This window comes from Melitaea cinxia, chromosome 12 (assembly GCF_905220565.1).
Source record: "Melitaea cinxia chromosome 12, ilMelCinx1.1, whole genome shotgun sequence".
Lineage (NCBI taxonomy): Eukaryota > Metazoa > Arthropoda > Insecta > Lepidoptera > Nymphalidae > Melitaea > Melitaea cinxia.
The window spans coordinates 13391613-13411832 of NC_059405.1; the positions used below are offsets into that span (position 1 = coordinate 13391613).

Consider the following 20220-nt stretch of genomic DNA (forward strand, 5'->3'; position numbering starts at 1 on the left):
ATGAGCTAACATTAATAATATATGAAAATTTAATGGTAAGAAAATTGCTATTTATATTTATATTTATGTATCGAAAATGAAGAAATTGGTGTCTTTATTAATCTCTTAGGTCTGAGTTCTTTTGTTAACCGACTTCCAAAAAAGGAGGAGGTTCTCAATTCGACTATATATTTTTTTTTATGTATGTTCCATCAGAACTTTTGACCGGGTGGACCGATTTCGACAATTTTTTTTTTATCGAAAGGTGGTGTGTGTCAATTGGTCCCATTTCAATTTATTTGAGATCTAACAACTACTTTTCGAGTTATGTCTAATAATGCGTTTTTACTTGACGCTTTTTTCGTCGACCTACGTTGTATTATACCGCATCACTTACTACTGGATGTACCGATTTTGACAATTCTTTTTTTGTTGGAAAGGGGATATCCTTAGTTTAGTACCATGATAAGGAAACCAGGATCTAATGATTGGATCCCAGAGAAATCGAGGGAAACTCTCGAAAATCCGCAATAACTTTTTACTGGGTGTACTGATTTTGACTATTTTTTCGTCGATCTACGTTGTATTACTCGTCGATGAAATTGAAGTCGGTTTTTTTTCGTTTGTAAGCGAACACAATTATCTACGATAAGGATAAACATAAAAACAAAACATCGTTTAATTTGGTATATTTCGTCATTAATAATAGTGAATGGGCAATTTACATTTTCGCTTTAATGAATCGGCAATATCCCTTTGTTCTGTTGGTAGCCACCGCTTGCTTCTTGATGTCCGTGGACGGCCTGCGCTCCCAAATTGTTGAATTTCTCCAACAATTCTGTTCCTTCCTTGAAGCCCTTTTGCAGGAATTCACCCTGAAAGACGAATTATATTAGAGATAAAAATACCTTAAATATTTTCAATTACCGACAAATGACTTGATTTATTTTATTTTAATTTTAATTTTAATGTCAAAAAATCTACCCCTTGATTTTTGCAACCCGGGTAGATTTTTTTTTAATTTTATCAAAAGTAGTGAATTGTCCTCGAAATTTACCTATAAAACCAATGCATAAAAATATTGCTATTTAAAAAAATATCATAAGAAGTATATCCTAAAAAATAAAAAATTGTCAAATTTTAATTCTTTCAAGTCGACTAAAAAAAAACCGATTAAAAAATTGTCGTCAATTTTTTTTGCCTATAGTACCAAAAATATTTTGTATTATTGTACAATACAATAAATTTTTTTCATTAATTATATTTTGTAAGAAAGTATCACGTGAAAATTGCCATACAAGATTGCTAACCCATAAACAAAATTTACGTAATTGTAGTGTTTGAGTCATGTGCAAGTAATAGATAACAGGCATAACAGTAACGCCAGTTTGTACGGAAACGAATGTACATAACTGAGAGTTGTGTTTATTGCACAACAGTTGTGAAACGAATATATATATATAATTCCTGCACATGTTAAAAAGAATAACATATTAAGAAAATTAAAGTTTTGTTAAGTATAACTATGCAAATGCTTTGTTAACGCTCTTAATAATGTATATAATATTACTTATTATGATTTGATTTATATGTCAACTTTCAACAGCTTTATACAATCTTTACACTTTGTAAACAATAAAGCAAATTTCTTTATCACTTAACGGTGGATGTAGTTAGTTATCGTTTGTTTTATCGATATATTTAATATTTTTTGTCGAGATTTTAATAACATCATTTTGTTAGTCAACTTTTCATTTTATTTTTACAAAAAATCTTGTTATGAAACAAATTTTAGTTTTAACAATAAATAAGTAAAGTATTCCGTCCCGGTTATCATGTTATCATGTACGCCTGATAGCGATCGTTACTCATAGTAGGGAATATATCCGCCAACCCGCATTGGAGCAGCGTGGTGAATTAAGCTCTGATCCGTCTCCTACATGGGAAAATAGGCCTAAGCCCAGTAGTGGGATATTACAGGCTGTTTTCTCTTAGTAAAGTAGTGCTTTTCGGAATCGTATGATTTGATATTTAATACAGTTAATATTTTATTTATTTTTATAAGTGTTCGAATGCATAAGGCGGTATTAAATAATGTGTAAACTAAACATTTGCTTACCTTATTGGCTTTGGTATCATCAATTTTCTGTTCAGACACGTGATGTCCTTCCTTTCCTTGCGCATTTGCGTCCAGAATCTTTTCTTCATGTGCTCCTTTGAATCCTTGCTGTGAATTCTCACCAAATGATCCAGCGTTATGACCAGCAACCTTATGATCAGATTCATCGTGAGCCTCGTCATAGAAACTTTCGGATTTCTCTTCCTCATTTTTGCTACTCGAAGACTTAAAACCCTTGCTGACGTGCCCTTTTTTGTGACTCTTTGCTTTTTTCAATTGTTCCTCGTTAGCACCTGAAATTTTTGGTTTGGATTGATAACATAACAATGCGTTTAAAAGGGAAGAAGATATAAATTTGTAATATATTCATATTTTTACGTCTATGGAATAAAGCTATTTTCCGAAAGTATTGATAGACAAAATAATATCAACACACCTTGCTTATCAACTTTTTGGCCTCCTTGATAGAATTTTTCATCTCCAGCTGCCTTTTTTTTCGCTTCTTCATCTTTATAGAAACTAGACTCTCCTTTCTCAGCCTTAGCGGCAGCAGCAGCTTGTTGAAATCCTTCTTGACCATGTTTAGCTTCTTCACCCGCTTTTTTTTCTATTTTCTCAACGTTTTCATCGGCTCCTTTCTTCTGAGCAGCATCGTACGCATTCTTGTCTACGTATCCACCTCCAACTTGAGTGCCTAATAGGGGATGATGGTACAAAAGACCGTTTCCTAGACCAATTCCACCGACTCCGATGCCACCTAAGCCTTGATTGACAAGTCCTACACCATTTCCAAGTCCCACGCCGTTAGCGAGTCCAACACCGCCGGCACCAATTCCCAAATTACCGACTCCCCCAAGTCCATTAACACCGATGCCTCCCAAACCACCAGCTCCACCAACTCCTAAGCCACCGAGTCCAATACCATAACCGGTTCCCAAACCTTGACCGATCCCAATTCCACCGAGGCCGTTGATGCCACCGAGTCCTATTCCTTGTCCTAGTCCGATACCACCAACTCCAGCGACTGTATTCAAAACATTTGATGCCGCTCCTTTTATTTCTTCAGGGTAATCTTCACTTTCTTCTACTTCGTATGAGCTAGATATCGGCAGTCCATATTTCGGTTCAGTTCCAATGGTCTCTAATCGTTCTTTTACATAATCGTAAGGAGTCTTTTCTTCTGATAGTTCTACTTTTATCGCCTGCGTTCCTATTAACGCGAGCATAAGAGTAAAAACTGATGTCAACATCTTACTGATGTAATTGTCACCGACTGCAATCGACTAATAATAATTTGCTTTTGCAACGTTCATTTATAGTCATGTTAAATTCAGTGGAACGAAGTAGTTGCTTTGTGCCGTGATAGTTTTCACGCGGTTCGAGAGCCTGATCGTTTCCTTCCTGAGTTATTGTTTTAACTGGCTCTAATGAGAACGCTACTGTCAAATACAATAAGTTAACCGGAGACCTTGCTTTCCAGTTCAATAGAGTCAGCAGTGGGGCGTAGGCTTACGCAACTCGTTATGGCTCATACTTTTCTCGAAGATTATTAAATAGTTTATTAGTTTTATATCGTGAAAATTATGTCGATTAAGTAATAAATAGATTTGTACTACAGTGTAATTTATGAAATTAGAGGTTATTGACTTTTTCTTTTACGCTACACGCAATACAATGTTTATGAATTATTAATAATAACTTGTCAGAGATAATAACAAACAAACTTTTATAGTAAGTACACAATAAAGTATAATACTAAAAGGTAAAATTTTAATAATTAATTAGTTAATTATAGATAATCAACCGTTAAATTTCTCTATTTTGTAACCTTGTTTCAAATCTGGCGATTTCACGACATTGTTTTGTTAAACTAAAATATATGTCGAGGGCTCAAACAAAGGTTATCGATCAAATAGTATTGGGTGCGTACGATTCACCTAAATTCATTCTCAAAAAAATTGAAATAAGGTGATGCAGTTTTTTTCACAATGTAACGTTTCTTGTCTCGCCTGCGTTTATAAATAAATAAATATATCCAGAATCTTTAAAGTTTTTTTTTATAATTTCTATCTTAATATATCTACGTATAACACACGTTATGCAATTGAAATCTATAAGAAACATTAGTTTATTTTGAAAAAAATTGAAAACCATGAAAAATGTATTATTACTTGTTTTTATTAAAGTTTTTTTACAACTGTATAAAATAAATTGAGCAAAAGGTGAATTTCATATATAGATATATACAACCTTTTGCTCAATTTATTCAGCCTTATCTAATAACCTTAAGAAGTACAACAAGAGTGTTACGTCAATATATAAACAGGAAGAAGAAAAAATCTGTAAGGTTTTAGTTAAACATAGTCGTAATTGACAGTATTAGAATAGTACCTATACATTGAGCTACCCTTAAGTAATAAGTCAAGTGAGTTAGTCTTTTTAGTCAAACGCCTAAAATAAAAACATCTACAAAGCATGAAAAAAAAAATATTCACACATACGCATATATGTATGTTTAAAACTTTTGTCTAAACCTTTTTTAGAGACTTAGAGGATATAACACGTAAAGAAAATCACAAATTACTGCTTAATGTTCATACGCTAAATTTATTTATAAAATCACATTTGATTCCGCGTTGAAGAAAAACTTAATGTAGACATTTTATCCCGCAAATTAAATTCTAAAACGTGTATTTTCGCCAATCTAACATGCAGTGACATGGCATTATGGTAGATTAGGGTCCAGTTCGTCTTGTTTACACATACATATTTTTTTAAATCTTTAAGCATTACAATTTTTAATTATTAGTCTAACTAGACTATCTAATGGCCAGTTTCAATACTCTATCTATCTCTAAATTTGCTTACTAGCGATAGATTTTTGACACAATTTATATGGAGTTAACGTCAAAATTCTATCTCTAGTAAGCAAATTTAGAGATAGATAGAGTATTGAAACTGGCCATAAATCAATTTTTTTTCTAGAGTATAAAACCCTCTTTTATTAGTAGGATTCTCCTACGCTTTTTAAGGTCTTTTAAGCATCAGTAAACAATAAATTATATATACGATAATAAAATTGATATTTAAAAAAACTGATTTATAAAAAAAAGGAATTATATCCTGTTTATCTTATTGCATTTTATTTATTCACTTACACTAATGAAGCCGAGCGTTCGTGAATATTTTACTAGCTGGCGCCTGTCTCGGTTTGTCGGCAACAAGTTTCAGGGCATAACAACTAATTTATTTAAACAGGCGAACGTGCTGTTATGGAAAATTTTAATTAAATTAACCTCTGGGAGTTTGAAAGAAAGTTTTCAAATTTATTGTTATTATGTCTAGCACACTTTTGTAAGAATTCCTACACTACTGTGTTAATTTTACCATGGTAAAGTAGAGCTTCGATGAAATTGTTTGACGACGCGTTGGCGAAGCGGGTTCGATCCCCGCTCACTACAAACATTTGTAGTGTCCATATAGATGTTTGTCGTCTGCTGATTGTGTTTAGGCGTTTGTGTTTGTCTCTTGTGTGTGTTTCTGGACTCCAAACACAGGAGAAATCCAACTGGGGGCCGTTGAGGGCGAAGCGTTTATTTTTTATTTTTATTTTTATTGCAGATTGAAAAATAGTATCTTCCATGTCTCAATATTTGAGATATTAATTTTAATTGTATTGTGAATTTTATAATCTATGACTTATTAGTCGAATAAAAGTTATATTTGTTTTTAATTTAATTTTATTTAAAAGAAAATTAGTTTATTTTATTAAGTTAAAATAATTTCACCAGACTTTTATTGGATGTATTTTATCAGTAGTACGTTTGCATGTATAGAAATAATTTACACAAAGGGCGCCTTTTGTTTTTTAACAGCGATAAATGCAGAAAATAGAACGTGAATTTGCTTTTCATGTTTCTTTAAATTTACAATAGCTTTGTTCAAGTAGAGCATGAGTAGTTCGAAGTTATTATCATACATTAGATTCATAATTTGTTAAATTTGTTCGCATATTGCTTTTTTTTTATATAACCAGGTCGGCAAGCAAGCGTACGTCTCACCTAAAGGTAAGCGATTATCGTTGCTTATCATCATTACAGCCTATACAGTCCACTGCTGGACATAGGCCTCCACAAGTTTACGCCAAAAATAACGTGAACTCATGTGTTTTGCCCATAGTCACCACGCTGGGCAGGCGGGTTGGTGACCGCAGTACTGGCTTTGTCGCACCGAAGACGCTGCTGCCCGTCTTCGGCCTGTGTATTTCAAAGCCAGCAGTTGGATGGTTATCCCGCCATCGGTCGACTTCTTAAGTTCCAAGGTTGTTGTGGAACCTTGTTATCCCTTAGTCGCCTCTTACGACACCCACGGGAAGAGAGGGGTTGGCTAAATTCTTTAGTGCCGTAGCCACACAGCACAATCGTTGCTTATATCGTTATTGTATATAGACGTGTACAACACCAGAAGCAACGCTGACCTTATCCACAATTCCCCTAGGAACTCTGGTCACCTTACTCACCAACAGGGACACAACACTGCTTGAAGACAGTATTATTTGGCTGTGATCTTCTGCAAGGTTGAGGTACTACCCCAGTCGGGCTGCCCCATATTATTTTGAGCAGGTCCTGCTGTGCCCTACCTCAGTTATATTGCTAAGTTGATATACCTATATAAAGCATGCTTATGCTAATAATAACAAAAACAGTGATAAAATGTGTCACAAATTATAAAGTTAATCTTATGCTTTTTAAAATTGTGTAGCTATTACCTTGCTCTGTGGTTACGGCAGTAAAGAATATAACCACCCCCTCCCTTCCCGTGGGAGTCGTAAAAGGCGACTAAGGGATAACACAGTTATACTACCATACTATACTTACAACTTATAAGATGGCGGGTAGCCATGCAACTGCTGGCTTTCAAATACACGAAGACGGGCAGCAGCGCCTTCGGTCAACAGTTTGGTGCGACAAAGCCAGCCCTGCGGTCACCAACACGCCTGCCCAGCGTGGTGACTATGGGTAAAACATATGAGTTTTGTGCCATTATGTTTGGTGCGAACTTGGATAAGCCTATGTCGAGCAGTGGATTGCGATAGGTTGAAGTACCTTGATAGTCGACACATAAATCAATATAAATAAATCAAAAAATTACGAAGTAAAATACTATTATTACTAATATCAAATACAATAAACACAAACCACTAACTTTATTACTATAATCAGTAATTTAAATTTCAAAAACAATTTCAATAATCGCTAAATCATTTTGTGCACTATAAATCATTATTGGTTTCTACCTATTTTGTCAGACATTCGTAAATCCATATTGAATAAAGCGTTCATTCCAATTCAGTGAGCTGGTATCTTCGTTAACCGTTTCATGAATATATTCATGGTATAATTCCATTCACTCCTCTTTATGTCTAACAATGGTGAATGTTCATGGCTTTTAATGTATGATGTGTGGTTATGAAGAATGAAAGTCACTTTAGGTAATAATTCGTTCATGATTGTAAACAATTTTTTTTCTTTTCAAAAAATGTGGTTTAACTTTATGATATAAGTATTTCTGTAGAGGGCACAGTCATAAATATGTTGCTCGAAATTTGGAACAGCCCGACTGGAGAAGCACCTCAACCTTACAGGAGATCAGAGCTAAGTAAGACTGCCCACAAGTGGTGTAGTGTTTTTGTGGCGAGTAAGGTAACAAAAGCTTAAAGGGAGTTTAACGGTTTAAGTTAAGGTACGGACAGACGTGCTCATTACTAGCACGAAAGCATGCTTTTATTGAGCAAGTGCTCACTAGTAGCACGTGTGTAATGTAATGAGCATGCTTATTTAGAGCGTGCTCAAAAATCAAACGACGTTTGATTTTCGAGCATGCTACCTGAGGCGCGGGTAGGTGGGGGGCGTGCTCCGAGCACGTCTGAACATGTTTGCTTATTAGCATGCTATTATCCATTTTGTCTCAATCTACGGCGGACGACTGTTTATGCAATTAATAAAATTGATGTAATTAATTAAAATTAAACCAACAATCGATTACTTGCTCCCAGTGATTCTCTTCTGTTTATCCAATTACGAACCCAAATTCTCCTTTTTTTGTTTTTTTATTTTTCAACAAAATGTTCTTACACAATTCCGTTGCAAGCAATAGGATTATTTTATTAAGTTCTGTACGGATAGCACTGTCACTATATACTTGTACATCCATTTTTGCCGAGACCCTGGTGCCAAATAGCACGTCTGTCCGTACGTTTGCTTTGAGCATGCCTATTTAGGAGTATGCTTTAAATCAAGCATGCTTATTTCTGGCAAATGTGAACAGTTTGCAGAGCATGCTAATTTTAAGCAAGCTTATTAGCATGCTTTTTTTGAGCACGTCTGTCAGTACCTTTAGGCAACGCGCATGCGGAGAGCTCTCGGTGCCCGAGAGTGTTCCACAACAGGAGGCGGCCTGTCCTGCACCCGCAGGCAGGCCCACCGTCCGGGGCGTCATGGCGAATACTTTTATGTGGTCCCGTGGCGCCCCACCAGGACGACGAGGGCACCGCTGGTTTTTAGTGAGTAGTCCGGCATTGCATTTCCCGCCGGGAGTCTCAGACTACCGTGGCCTTCGGGTGACGGGGGTGCGTAAATGCATTTTCCAGCGTAAAAAAAAGGGTAACGCGCTTGCAATGTGCATGGTCTGGTGCAGGCGTTCATACGTTACGGTATCCGTTTACCATCAGGCGGACCGTAGGCTTGTTTTGCCACCTTTGTAGTATAAAAAAATAGTACAAAATTAAGTGTAACTAGTTATATGGTTTAGGTGTAAGGCACAGGCGTAGTTAAAAAAATGAAAAAAAGTGTGTGTGTGTGTGTGTGTGTGTGTGTAACTCACACAGGGAAGAAGTGAAATTACTGAAAAGTCTTAGGAGGGTAGGCCGTTGTGTTTGTTTCTATCGACGATGATTACGGTCTCGCGAAAAAGGTCGTAAGCTCCATGCAAAACGCGTCGTTTGCTCGTTTATTCTATCTCATTCTCTCATATACATTGTAGTGTGTGTACATGTATGTGTTTTTCTTTATTGTAACGCATTTTTCGTTTCATGGAGTTTCAAAATGCAACAATTCTAAAGAATTGTTTAAAACGGGATACTTACCATATTCTTTAATTTTATTTTGCGGAGTTCGATAATTCGACTTGTCACGAAAATTGTTTCATTATAATGAGTGAAAATCGCATAAACATAAAAAAAATTGAACAATACTGTTAATTTAAAATAAAATTTAACGAAGTTTTACTTAAAAAAAAGGTCGATCGACTGCGTATTGTACTCGAAAGGTTCTCTTTTTTTTCTTTCTCTTCGTTAATTAATAATATTTAATTAACTTTGTATTCATCTGGAAAAAGTGAAGAGAACTAATTTGCTAATGAAAAAATTATTACAAGACATTTCTCCCTATTTTATATCTTTCAAGGTAAAAGTTAATTAACTTTAATATTTTATTTGAATGAACTATTTATTTGTATAATAGACAACTTACGATTAGTCTGTTTAAATGCAAATGGTAACTAACTAGATTTTTTGTTGAAATCTAGAATAGCTAGCGTGTATCGCGATAGATATTTATTTAAAATGCTTTTTGACCTGTATAAATCGTATCAATTTAGAACAATCATTCAAATAATATTGAGCTGTTAGAAGATCGTGTCGTTAAAAATTATTTTTCATTTCAATAGAATTGATTTCAAATCGATTGATTGCATTGATATTGACACTAAATAATAACCATTTATAAAGCAAAACTTTCTTTTAAACAAACTGTAGATTGCGAACATAAATATTTTTTCATTGAATTTTGTCTTTTCTTTTCAATCGAGTCCTACTTTTGTGATTAGTTGGACCTCGTTATAGAAAACACGAAACAGCTTCACAAAAAACTTACTTATTGTCTCACATTTCAGATTGTCATTTAGAATAAAGTGAAAGTTGACGACCAATCGTAATGACGGCGGTTCCACGAGCAAATTTTAAACAAAAGTCGATTTTAATTAAAACCAAAAATTAAAATGCCAGGTTTATCAGAATTTTTTTATTTAAGTTCGCTTCAAAAAGGAGGTTAAAAAGTACTTTTGGCAAAATTTGAATTTTTTGTGTGTTATCCTCATATTACTTACTCAGTGTACCGATTTGTATGCTGTTTTTTTTATTCGAAATTTATAATTTGTGAGAAAAAACGAACCGTTTTTTTTATCGTTGCTTTATAAAAACATGAGCGAATCGATGGTTCTCTAACTTAAATAGCGGAAAGCACCGCCGAGTTACTACTTGGATTAAAAAAGAAAAAGATCGCCGAGGGTTAAGACAGGGGATTGTAATGTCGCCGAAACTGTTATCACTGCGCTAGAGGATGTTTTTAAGATCTTAGGGACAACGAGGCATCATCGTCAACAATGAATATATCTCTCACCTTCGTTTCACCAATGATATCGTCAATTTTACGACGTTGGAGGAGCTAGGCCAAATGCTGGATGGCCTAAATAACTCCTCCCGACAAATCGAAAGTTTCATTAATGTTTACCTAGGCCATACCATCTAACTAGATCGAAATAACGTGAAGGAAGCTGATAGGAGTATTCAGTTGGGCTGAGCGGCGTTTGCCAGGCTTCGTCGAGTTTTCATTTCTAAGATTTTGCAATGCCTGAAGACAAAAGTCTTCGAGCGATGTGTCCTGGCTGTTTTAACATACGGTGTCGAGATGTGGACACTGACGAAGGGACTAGTCCGCAAGTTTTAAATCTCTCCTAAAGATAGGATCAGAAATGTAACAGACATCGCCTACAGAATTAGCAAGTTGAAGTGGGAGTGAGCTGGTTCCCTGTGTCGCAGGACCTATGACTGCCGGAACAGACGTATGCTGGAGTGAAGACCGCGTGTTGGTAAACGCAGTGTAGGACATCCTCCGGCCCACTGAACAAACGATGGCTGGATTAAAATCGCTGAGAACCGAGATGTTTGGCGTGAACTTGGGGATTGCTTACGTCCAGCAGTGGACAGTTATAGGCTGATGTGATGATGTGAAAAATAAAGATCTCATATTCGATAATAAAGAAAAATATCCAGATGATATATGCATGTGCAAGATAAATTAAGAAATGATTCTGCCAATTTATAGCGAAGCGTTTGGTACTTTTCTTTTATAGTCATTGTACATCAGTTAAAAAATGTACAAATAGTAAAAATACGATTTGTAACGAGCGGTACCTAATGAACATTTTCGTATTTCTTTGTAACATGTCGAGATTAAACTGCCACAGAACAGTACCTGCGTGGAAAATATTGAAGCTCATATGTACCAAAAGTAAGTTACAGATTTTGTCTACAAACATTTTTTGAGTTGCGATATAAATTAAGACACACTTTGAGAACTTTTTTTCGCTTTGCTTGCGAAAATCTAATCTTCATGTGAGTTCATTAGGTTGGATTTTCAAAAACGTTACTTACAATGTTTATTAATAATGAATCAGAGGAATAATAAAAATTTTCATATTTCAAACGAGTAATGCCTTTTTAACGACTAATAAAAACAGTGCTAGCGCTAACGTGTTTTTCTTATTTCTATCAGTATCAAGTAATTCGGCAAACAAGCGTACGGCTTACTTGATGGTAAGCAACTATTATATCCTAAATCCCCCGAGGAGATCTTACTCTCAACAGAAACACAACACAGTTTGAAAGCAGTTTAATTTACTTGTGATTATCGTAATCGTGTTTGTTTGCAAACGAAAAAGAACAGACTACAGTAACATCGACAAGTAATACAATGTAGATATAAGAAAAAATATTCAACTAAATACGCAGCTATTAGGGATGACAGTAAAAGTGCTCGTTAGATCTCGATCAAGTTTAAATGGGATCACATAACAAACACCAATAGCAGCTTTTAATTAAAAAAAAAAAAATAATCATCAAAATCAGTATACCTAGTAAGAAGTTATGATGTGGATAATACATAAAAAATACAGTCGAATTAAGGACTTCCTCTTTTTTGTAGTCGTTAAAAAAACAAGAGTCTCAAAAAAATAAAATAAAAGTACACAGTAGATTTAAGCGCCGACAGATTATATTTCTTAGCGCGAAATGGCAACTTTTGCCATTTAATTTCCACTGTTTACACATCTGTGTTTCTCTTCTTTAATTTGGAAGTGGATGAGTTCGCTTCAGATTTCCACAGGGGATATGTGCCTAAAAGAACGGCGTTTGTTTACTTGGCGTTATTCGCGCTTAATTAGATAAGAATTTCGTCAAATGTTTATTTTTCGATCAGTTTACAAATTGAAGTGATAAGTATGTGTTAATTTTACGACCTGTTTTATCAGTTACTGGTAAAACTATCTGACGTGTAACGATATCCTACAGATAACAATAAAGAAAATAAATTAAAAATAATAGTAAGAATAAGAAGAAATATTGCTGTTCGCAATCTGTAAATGCAAAAGTTATTATTTATTACTTGAGATAAAACAGGCCACAGTGACCTGTTTAAAAGTTTTGATGCTTCAAATTAATAACAATTGTCTAAATCAGTGCTTGTTCACCTTTTAGTGACGAGGGACCATTTGTCAAAACTTAATTTTGCCACGAGCCTCCAACTATTTTTTAGGAAGGATATGGAAAGGAGAGAGAGAAATTACTTAGTTATCCATAATTAGTAGTAGTTGGGGTACTAAGTACCCTAGTGAGACTTTCTCTGCACCCCGCAGACCAACCACTAGTGGTCCGCTGACCACTGGCTAAGAACCCCTCATCCAAATTGATTTTAGATTTGATGTCATCATCTTGACATTTCCTTCTCCGTATTAACTTCATTTTTTAGCAGTAATACATTTATCATTATTTAAATTAATATTTATTCTTAAATAATTATAGCATCTCATTGTTGAATTAGGTAATCTCTTTTACTCACGTCACAGATTTTCTATAAATCTACATCATTATTGAAATTTGAAACAAAATGGCACCGTCAGTGTCTGTATCAAATATAAATCTCTTGTGAATATCCAAACGACCCAAGTGTCTATTTCAATTTATTTTACTCATATTAATTCACAGATAATATTTGATGGAAACGAGTCGCGTCGTTTATACGGTTTTACAGCGCTGAGTGAAAATAAAACATTACGTATTTTTTTAAATATTCGAGCAAAACAACACAGCGAGCATCCGGCGCAAATAAAAACTTTTCCGTTGAAATAGAAACGTTGCATATTTCATTTTTCATACACTTTTAGTATTTCTCTTTTGTATTCATATTTAGTTCTGAGGGATTTTATTGGTTACATGCGATTTAGTTTATTTGGAAATTGTGTTCGCTCTAATATCTTTATTTTAATTATCGGAAATGACAAACGGGATTATAAATCCGTGTAAAATTTATAGGCGTTAGAAATTGTGCCTCCAAATGAAAGAAAATAATATTTCTTCTAATCGTTTTTTTTTACATTTATGATTTCGAGTAATTAATAATACAGTAAAACTATATGGGTCTTATTATAGAACATGACCGTTTTTCCTATTAAAAAATCAAGTTACGAGCGAAATTCACCACCAAATCTACTGTGCCATGCAAATATCAAATATTTGTAAATTACATACTCGTACTTTAAGAAAAACTTGTCAACACTAGCGCTGTCATACGCAATTAGAAAGGAATTTATAAACAACGGATGCAACGATCGCGCCACCTAGCACATCGTTCGATAGTCATCTACCCTCATTTATTATATTACTCGAGTTATTCTGACGTATACAAAACGAGCGGTGCAACCGCCGCTAAGGCAGTCTTGGCTCTGGCTTGGTACGATACACTTGTTGTATCCCGCTAGTAGCTTAACCTAGACTCATTCAATAATTAATTTATGCAAACGAATTAATTGTTATCTATTACGATTAATTTGGCTAGGCGGGACGTATAACTCGAGTAGTGAAGGTGAGCGTTGATATGTATCTCAAAGGGGGCCTCCTTAAACCTACACATAGGTCGCAAGTCCTAGGCACTGCTCTGAGTTACTCCCTCTGCCACACGATAAACTCGATCGGAACGCCGAAGAGCGCTCACGCATCCACGTGTTCGGTGGACGTAACAATTTTGTTATAATCTTTTTAAGTACTACCTACATAATATTGTAAAGAATGCGAGTATAACCTATGCCCGCGCCCTGCAAATATAGAAAAGGAGCTTCCAAGAGTCGAAAGACTACATCAGAAGTGGGATAAGATCCGCCCCCACTTTCAAAATCTAACTAATTCAGTTAGTTACATTGAACGAAGAAATGTTTCTCTTCGCTTCCGGTATGGAAGCTATTTCATAAAGTAGCTGAAGTTATAGGCCCACCTCCTGACGATACATCTGTTTTTAGCTAGTGTGCAAGTTAGTTGCAATATTTGGTGGTGATTAGTGGGTACATCGATCATCGTTTTATTTTCTTTTATTAGTGGGTACATCGGTATTTTAGTTCTTTTCGGTCGTTCTGTTGTATTCTTATCAGTTAGTAAGCTGGTTGAAGGGGCCTTGTATGCCCGGGCCATGGGTAGCTGGTTGAAGGGGCCTTGTACGCCCGGGCCACGCTACAGAGTGAGAGTGAAGGGGCCTAGCACGCCCGACCCACGGTTGTTAGCTGGTTGAAGGGGCCTTGTACGCCCGGGCCATGCTACAGAGTGAGGGTGAAGGGGCCTAGCACGCCCGACCCATGGTTGTTAGCTGGTTGAAGGGGCCTTGTACGCCCGGGCCACGCTACAGAGTGAGGGTGAAGGGGCCTAGCACGCCCGACCCACGGTTGGTAAGCTGGTTGAAGGGGCCTTGTACGCCCGGGCCACGCTATAGAGTAGGGGCGAGGGGGCCTAGCACGCCCGACCCACGGTTGGTAAGCTGGTTGAAGGAGCCACGTACGCCCGGGCCACGCTATGTCAAGAAGGGATGAAGGGGCCCAGTACGCCCGACCCGCTAGTGCATTACGGTCTCAGCGTTTTGGTCAGGAATGGCCGAACAGTTATTAATGTCACTCGTTACTGTTGTATATGTCGGGAGAAGTAACGCCGAGTTGGCGGATGCACGACATGGACGCACGAGGTCGTGCGATTGTCAGGGTTTAGCCAGCTATTTTAGACGTTACATAGTTGATGTTGCCCGAAAACCGCTTGTATTGTCGACCGTTTGTATCGACAGTGAAGCCGGCGCAGCACGCAGCGAGCGGCGCGTGGACGTGTGCAGCGTTCAACCTCCGAAGGGCACATTACAACACAAAGATAAACACGAGGACGTGTAACTTGTCAGACTCAGGTCCGTGGGTGAGCGATGTGAGTTTAACTCTGGCGGAGGTCGTGGTCTATGGAGACCGTTGTTGTGAGAGAGTAATGTGATTGCTCTTCGGCTAGAGAGTCGTGGTGTTAGAGGTATTTACTCGGGGATTTCTGTAAGTTTGGTTGTAACTTGTTGTCGAAGTCTATAGTATTGGTTGTGATGACGTTGATGGTACATGGCTATGGTATTTATCTGTAGTGATTAGTTATGATTGAGATTATTGTAAAGTTCTTCCTTTTACGTTGAGTTTGACTGAGTGGTACAAGGCACTGTTGTAGCTTTTTCTTCTACGCCAGGCTGACCATCACACGAGGGCGTGTGCTAGCAGGATGGCCGTGTCAACACTAGCGCTGTCATACGCAATTAGAAAGGAATTTATAAACAACGGATGTAACGATCGCGCCACCTAGCACATCGTTCGATAGTCATCTACCCTCATTTATTATATTACTCGAGTTATTCTGACGTGTACAAAACGGAGTAGTGAAGGTGAGCGTTGATACGTATCTCAAAGGGGGCCTCCTTAAACCTACACCTAGGTCGCAAGTCCTAGGCACTGCTCTGAGTTACTCCCTCTGCCACACGATAGACTCGATCGGAACGCCGAAGAGCGCTCACGCATCCACGTGTTCGGTGGACGTAACAATTTTGTTATAATCTTTTTAAGTACTGCCTACATAATATTGTAAAGAGTGCGAGTATAACCTACGCCCGCGCCCTGCAAATATAGAAAAGGAGCTTCCAATTAGTCGAAAGACTACAAACTTATTTCCACAATGTTTTGTTATTCGTTACTATCGCAGTTTTTATTTTAATATTTTATTAAAATTCGTTTTTTCAAACCAACCAAGTCCCATAGCCATATTAGAATCCACATTATTTTTTGAAGTTGAAATAGGTGTATAAAAAAAAGTTACTAGGAAGAAAAATTAAAACAAAAATAATAGTAAATAGTCACGTAGGTATACAAAGTAGCAATAAAGTTTTTCTTGTCATGTTTTAACATTATATCTTTGGGTTTCCTATTTCAATTTCCTATTTCGAAAGCAGCACGAAGCGTCAAACATTCCTCGATTTCTAAATGGACAAACAGACAGATGTTTATAAATATAAATAAGAGAAAATATTATGTGTAAAGCCTTCGCTCGACATAGCGTATACTGACCATAACATGACTTTTAAGTGATTAGCCAGTCTTTTAAAACATCTTTTCTATTTGCTTTTAACTGACTTCAAAAAAGGAGGGAGATCGTAGTTCGAGGATAACTTCGTCGTTTATGAACCGATTTTGATAATTCTTTTTTGTTGGAAAGGACATATCCTAAAGTGTAGTACCATGATAAGGAAACCAGGATCTAATGATGGGATTCCAGAACATAACTTTTTACTGGGTGTACAGATTTTGATGATTTTTAATTTAATCGATAAGCCGATGTTTATCATGAGGTCACATTCTAATATCATCGAGATCTGATTACAACTTTTAGACTGTTTGATAATGCGTATTTACTTGACTATTTTTCGTCTACCTACGTTGTATTACTTGTCGATGTAATTGAAGTCGGTTTTTTCTCGTATGCCTGCAAACACAATTATATGTTTGAAATATGAATCTCATAAAATAATATCTAGTATAAAACAGTGCATTATTTATCATCAATGACAAGTCAGTTGTCAATTCAAGTTTTGAAATTTGTGTTGTGTAATTGTGTTTCGATGGTAATTTTTTTAATACAATTAGGTCGGTAAACAAGCGTACGGCTCACTTGATGGTAAGCGATTACCGTAGCTTATACTCGTAGACGCCTGCATCACCAGAAGGAGCCCAGGAGCTCTGCTCACCTTACTCACCAACAGGAACACAACACTGCTTGAAAACAGTATTATTTAGCTGTGATCTTCTCTAAGGTCGAGCTACTACCCCAGTCGAACTGATCCACATTTTGAGCAGGAAATTTCCTGCTGTGCCCTAACATATCAATTCGAGGTTGAAAAAAAATTTATTTAATAGGTACATCCACATAATACATATAACACATTATATTCACAAAATTATGATGCGTCTTTAAGATTTAAAAATAAAATTCTAATTTAGCTTTAATCTGCTAACTGTAGCATGAAATAGCTCCTAACACAGCATTTCTGCGTTCCATTGACGTAGGCTTTTTCAGTCAGCGTATAACGGAGCTCAGAGTCAGCATTTTCGTATTTCTGTTTCGACTAAGGCACTGCGCACATTTATTTAATTTAAATTAATTTAATGTTTTTTATTTTTGGTTAACGGTTGCTGATTACAACAACAATTTTTTTAATTTAACAGCCCATTGTTGCAAACGGGTGGAATCCTCTGATGTTAAATGGCTACCGCCACCCAACATTAGATGAGTTGCGGGTGCTATACCGTCTTTTAGGGAAAATATGTTACTCTCGACGCATTTTTTTTTATTTTTGGTTAACGGTTGCTGATTACAACAACCATTTTTTTAATATAACAGCCCATTGTTGCAAACGAGTGGAACCCTCTGATGTTAAATGGCTACCGCCGCCCAACATTAGATGAGTTGCGAGTGCTTTACCGTCTTTTAGGGAAAATATGTTACTCTCGACGCTTAAAAATAAAAAGTTGCTTTCTTTACATTGATCATCGATTAATGTTTGTTAATAAGTATAACGGTATATGAGTTTACACTATTATATTTATTGTAATTTTCGAGCTTTACTCGGCTTTGTTTGCTCAGTAGTAGATCATATGGATAGGTCCTACGTATATGTTTTTTAAAGGTGCACCAGTACAAAAATAAGTCTACAAAGTAGTTTCACCCAGTTTTGTGCAGCAAGAACGTATTTTTAACTGACTTCAAATAAAAAGGAAATTCTCAATTCAGCTGTTTTTTTTTAATACACGAAAATACATATAATGCAATAAGCGTCTACTTATCTGTGTTATTTCAAGTTTTTACAAACAAATTATTAAATATGAAATGAAAAAAAAGAGCGATAATTTACTATGTACATTGTACATTCGTTTAAGTACTTAGTTTAATAAAATCACGATTGTAGAAAAGATATTGTATTAATTTTTATGCAATTTGTTAAAACACATCTCAATTATAATATCGTAAGTTTAAGCTGGGTAAACGCAGCTGCGTAACATCGCTGGGTAAATTGTATAACTGTCATTTACGCTCACGTGCCGCGCTCATCTCGATTATGTACATTGATGCCAGTGACTTATGTGTTTTATTTTGATTAGAAATGACGTTACTTGTATCAATGTAATAATTTAAAAATAAAATTTTGATTAATCATAAATATTAGTAATTTTTAAGGTATTAAACCTTGGAAATCGTTCTAGTCATTTACGGACTGTAAACACTATACGTAGGTCCTGTTCATAGATACAACAACGCTTACTCGTAATTTTTTCACAGCTGAAATAAAAGGTACTATTTTATTTCTAAAAAAAAACAAAAAACAAATACAGATTTGATTTTCATAAAAAACTTTCAATAATTTCTATGGATATACTTATATACGCAAATTATTGTTAACAGCAAAAAACTGGCTATAGCCGGTACATTGCGACATGTGGAAACACAGCTTTTTGTGTCGTTCAACGATTCTTTAAAAAGCTTTGCTTTCGCATATGTCGTGATTCTTTTAGGCTACGTGTAATTAAACGTCATTGCTGGACGTTTTCCCGACATGCCGATACGCCAATTACGGTGAACGTGTTAACGTGTCAGAAACACAGAGTAATACTCGGTAGAGACTACACTAGATTTATGTTGTGTGAATGTCAGTACCGAATAAATACTGACATTTAGTACCCGAAAGGAATTATAACATTTTTTTTCATGTATTTAATAGTTCATTGTTTCTAAAAAATTACTAAAAGATGTCTGTGTTTAATGTGTGTTGTTGATGTGATGTTTTTTTTTAATTATCACACCTTTATTATGTATGTATTATTACCATCATGTTAAAACAACTTTAATTACACTTTACTACTTACTTATTAGATGACACGCATGGTTTCATCGGAGTCTGGGAGTTTTTTTTTATACTAGATACTATTTTGCTGATACTGTCTCTGAATTTTCTCCCTATAAACTCAGGCAACATTACATAACACAAAACTATCTAAGAAAAGTTTTATTCGGCTGTGATCTGTAATGTCAGTTCCTAGTTGGAATGTTCCAAAGTTTGAACAACACTATTCCTGTTGTGCCTACGTAAATAAGTTTGTGTTTATATAACTCTATGCAATAAATATGCTATTTAAATTATAATTATTATGCTTCAAACATAGATCAAGTAAAAAAAGGTAGATAACGCACCTAGAACAGAAAACTGAAGCCACTTTTTTAAAGATGTGTGAGTGAGTGAAGTGTTGACACCTTTTAAAAAAAGTCCCTAAAATTTTTATTAAACAATTAATTTAATATAGGTAAAATGGGTATGTGAAAATAAAAACATGTTTATAGTTTTAAATAAATTTACTAAAAATAAAACAAGAAATCGGTAGAATAATAAAAAAATATATTCGTAAGATAATCGTATGAATGGACACTTTCTATCCCCTCTGTTTATTTGTTTTCAGTTTGCAGTCGGTTTTTTTTTAACTATTTTTCTTAAACCTAGAATCCTTTATGTTGTATAAGTTTTTTAAATTTTTGTCGCTTAGAACTCAGAGTCATCGTCATTGTTTGCATTTTACTAATATGATGTAGTCTTATGTTCAAATATTTTTCAATCACTAATCGTATTAAATTG

General features: G+C 35.5%; 1 protein-coding gene across 1 annotated transcript; it reads right to left on the reverse strand.

Moving 5' to 3' along the window:
* Positions 1-651: 651 nt before the first annotated feature.
* On the reverse strand, positions 652-3348 carry LOC123658269. Its single transcript, XM_045593707.1, has 3 exons — positions 2535-3348; positions 2099-2391; positions 652-854 (listed from the first exon to the last, which is right to left on the reverse strand). The coding sequence occupies exons 1-3, from the start codon at positions 3346-3348 to the stop codon at positions 714-716; spliced, it is 1248 nt and encodes a 415-aa protein (XP_045449663.1). The 3' UTR covers positions 652-713.
* Between the last annotated feature and the right edge of the window lie 16872 nt (positions 3349-20220).

What these genes read in the sequence shown, in the direction of transcription:
- LOC123658269 (XM_045593707.1), bottom strand. Translation starts at nt 3,348, where the DNA reads ATGTTGACATCAGTTTTTACTCTTATGCTCGCGTTAATAGGAACGCAG. An exon ending in CCAAAAAGTTGATAAGCAAG is followed by an intron (nt 2,392 to 2,534) that starts GTGTGTTGATAT and finishes CAAAAATTTCAG; the next exon opens with GTGCTAACGAGGAACAATTG. An exon ending in ATGATACCAAAGCCAATAAG is followed by an intron (nt 855 to 2,098) that starts GTAAGCAAATGT and finishes TTCGTCTTTCAG; the next exon opens with GGTGAATTCCTGCAAAAGGG.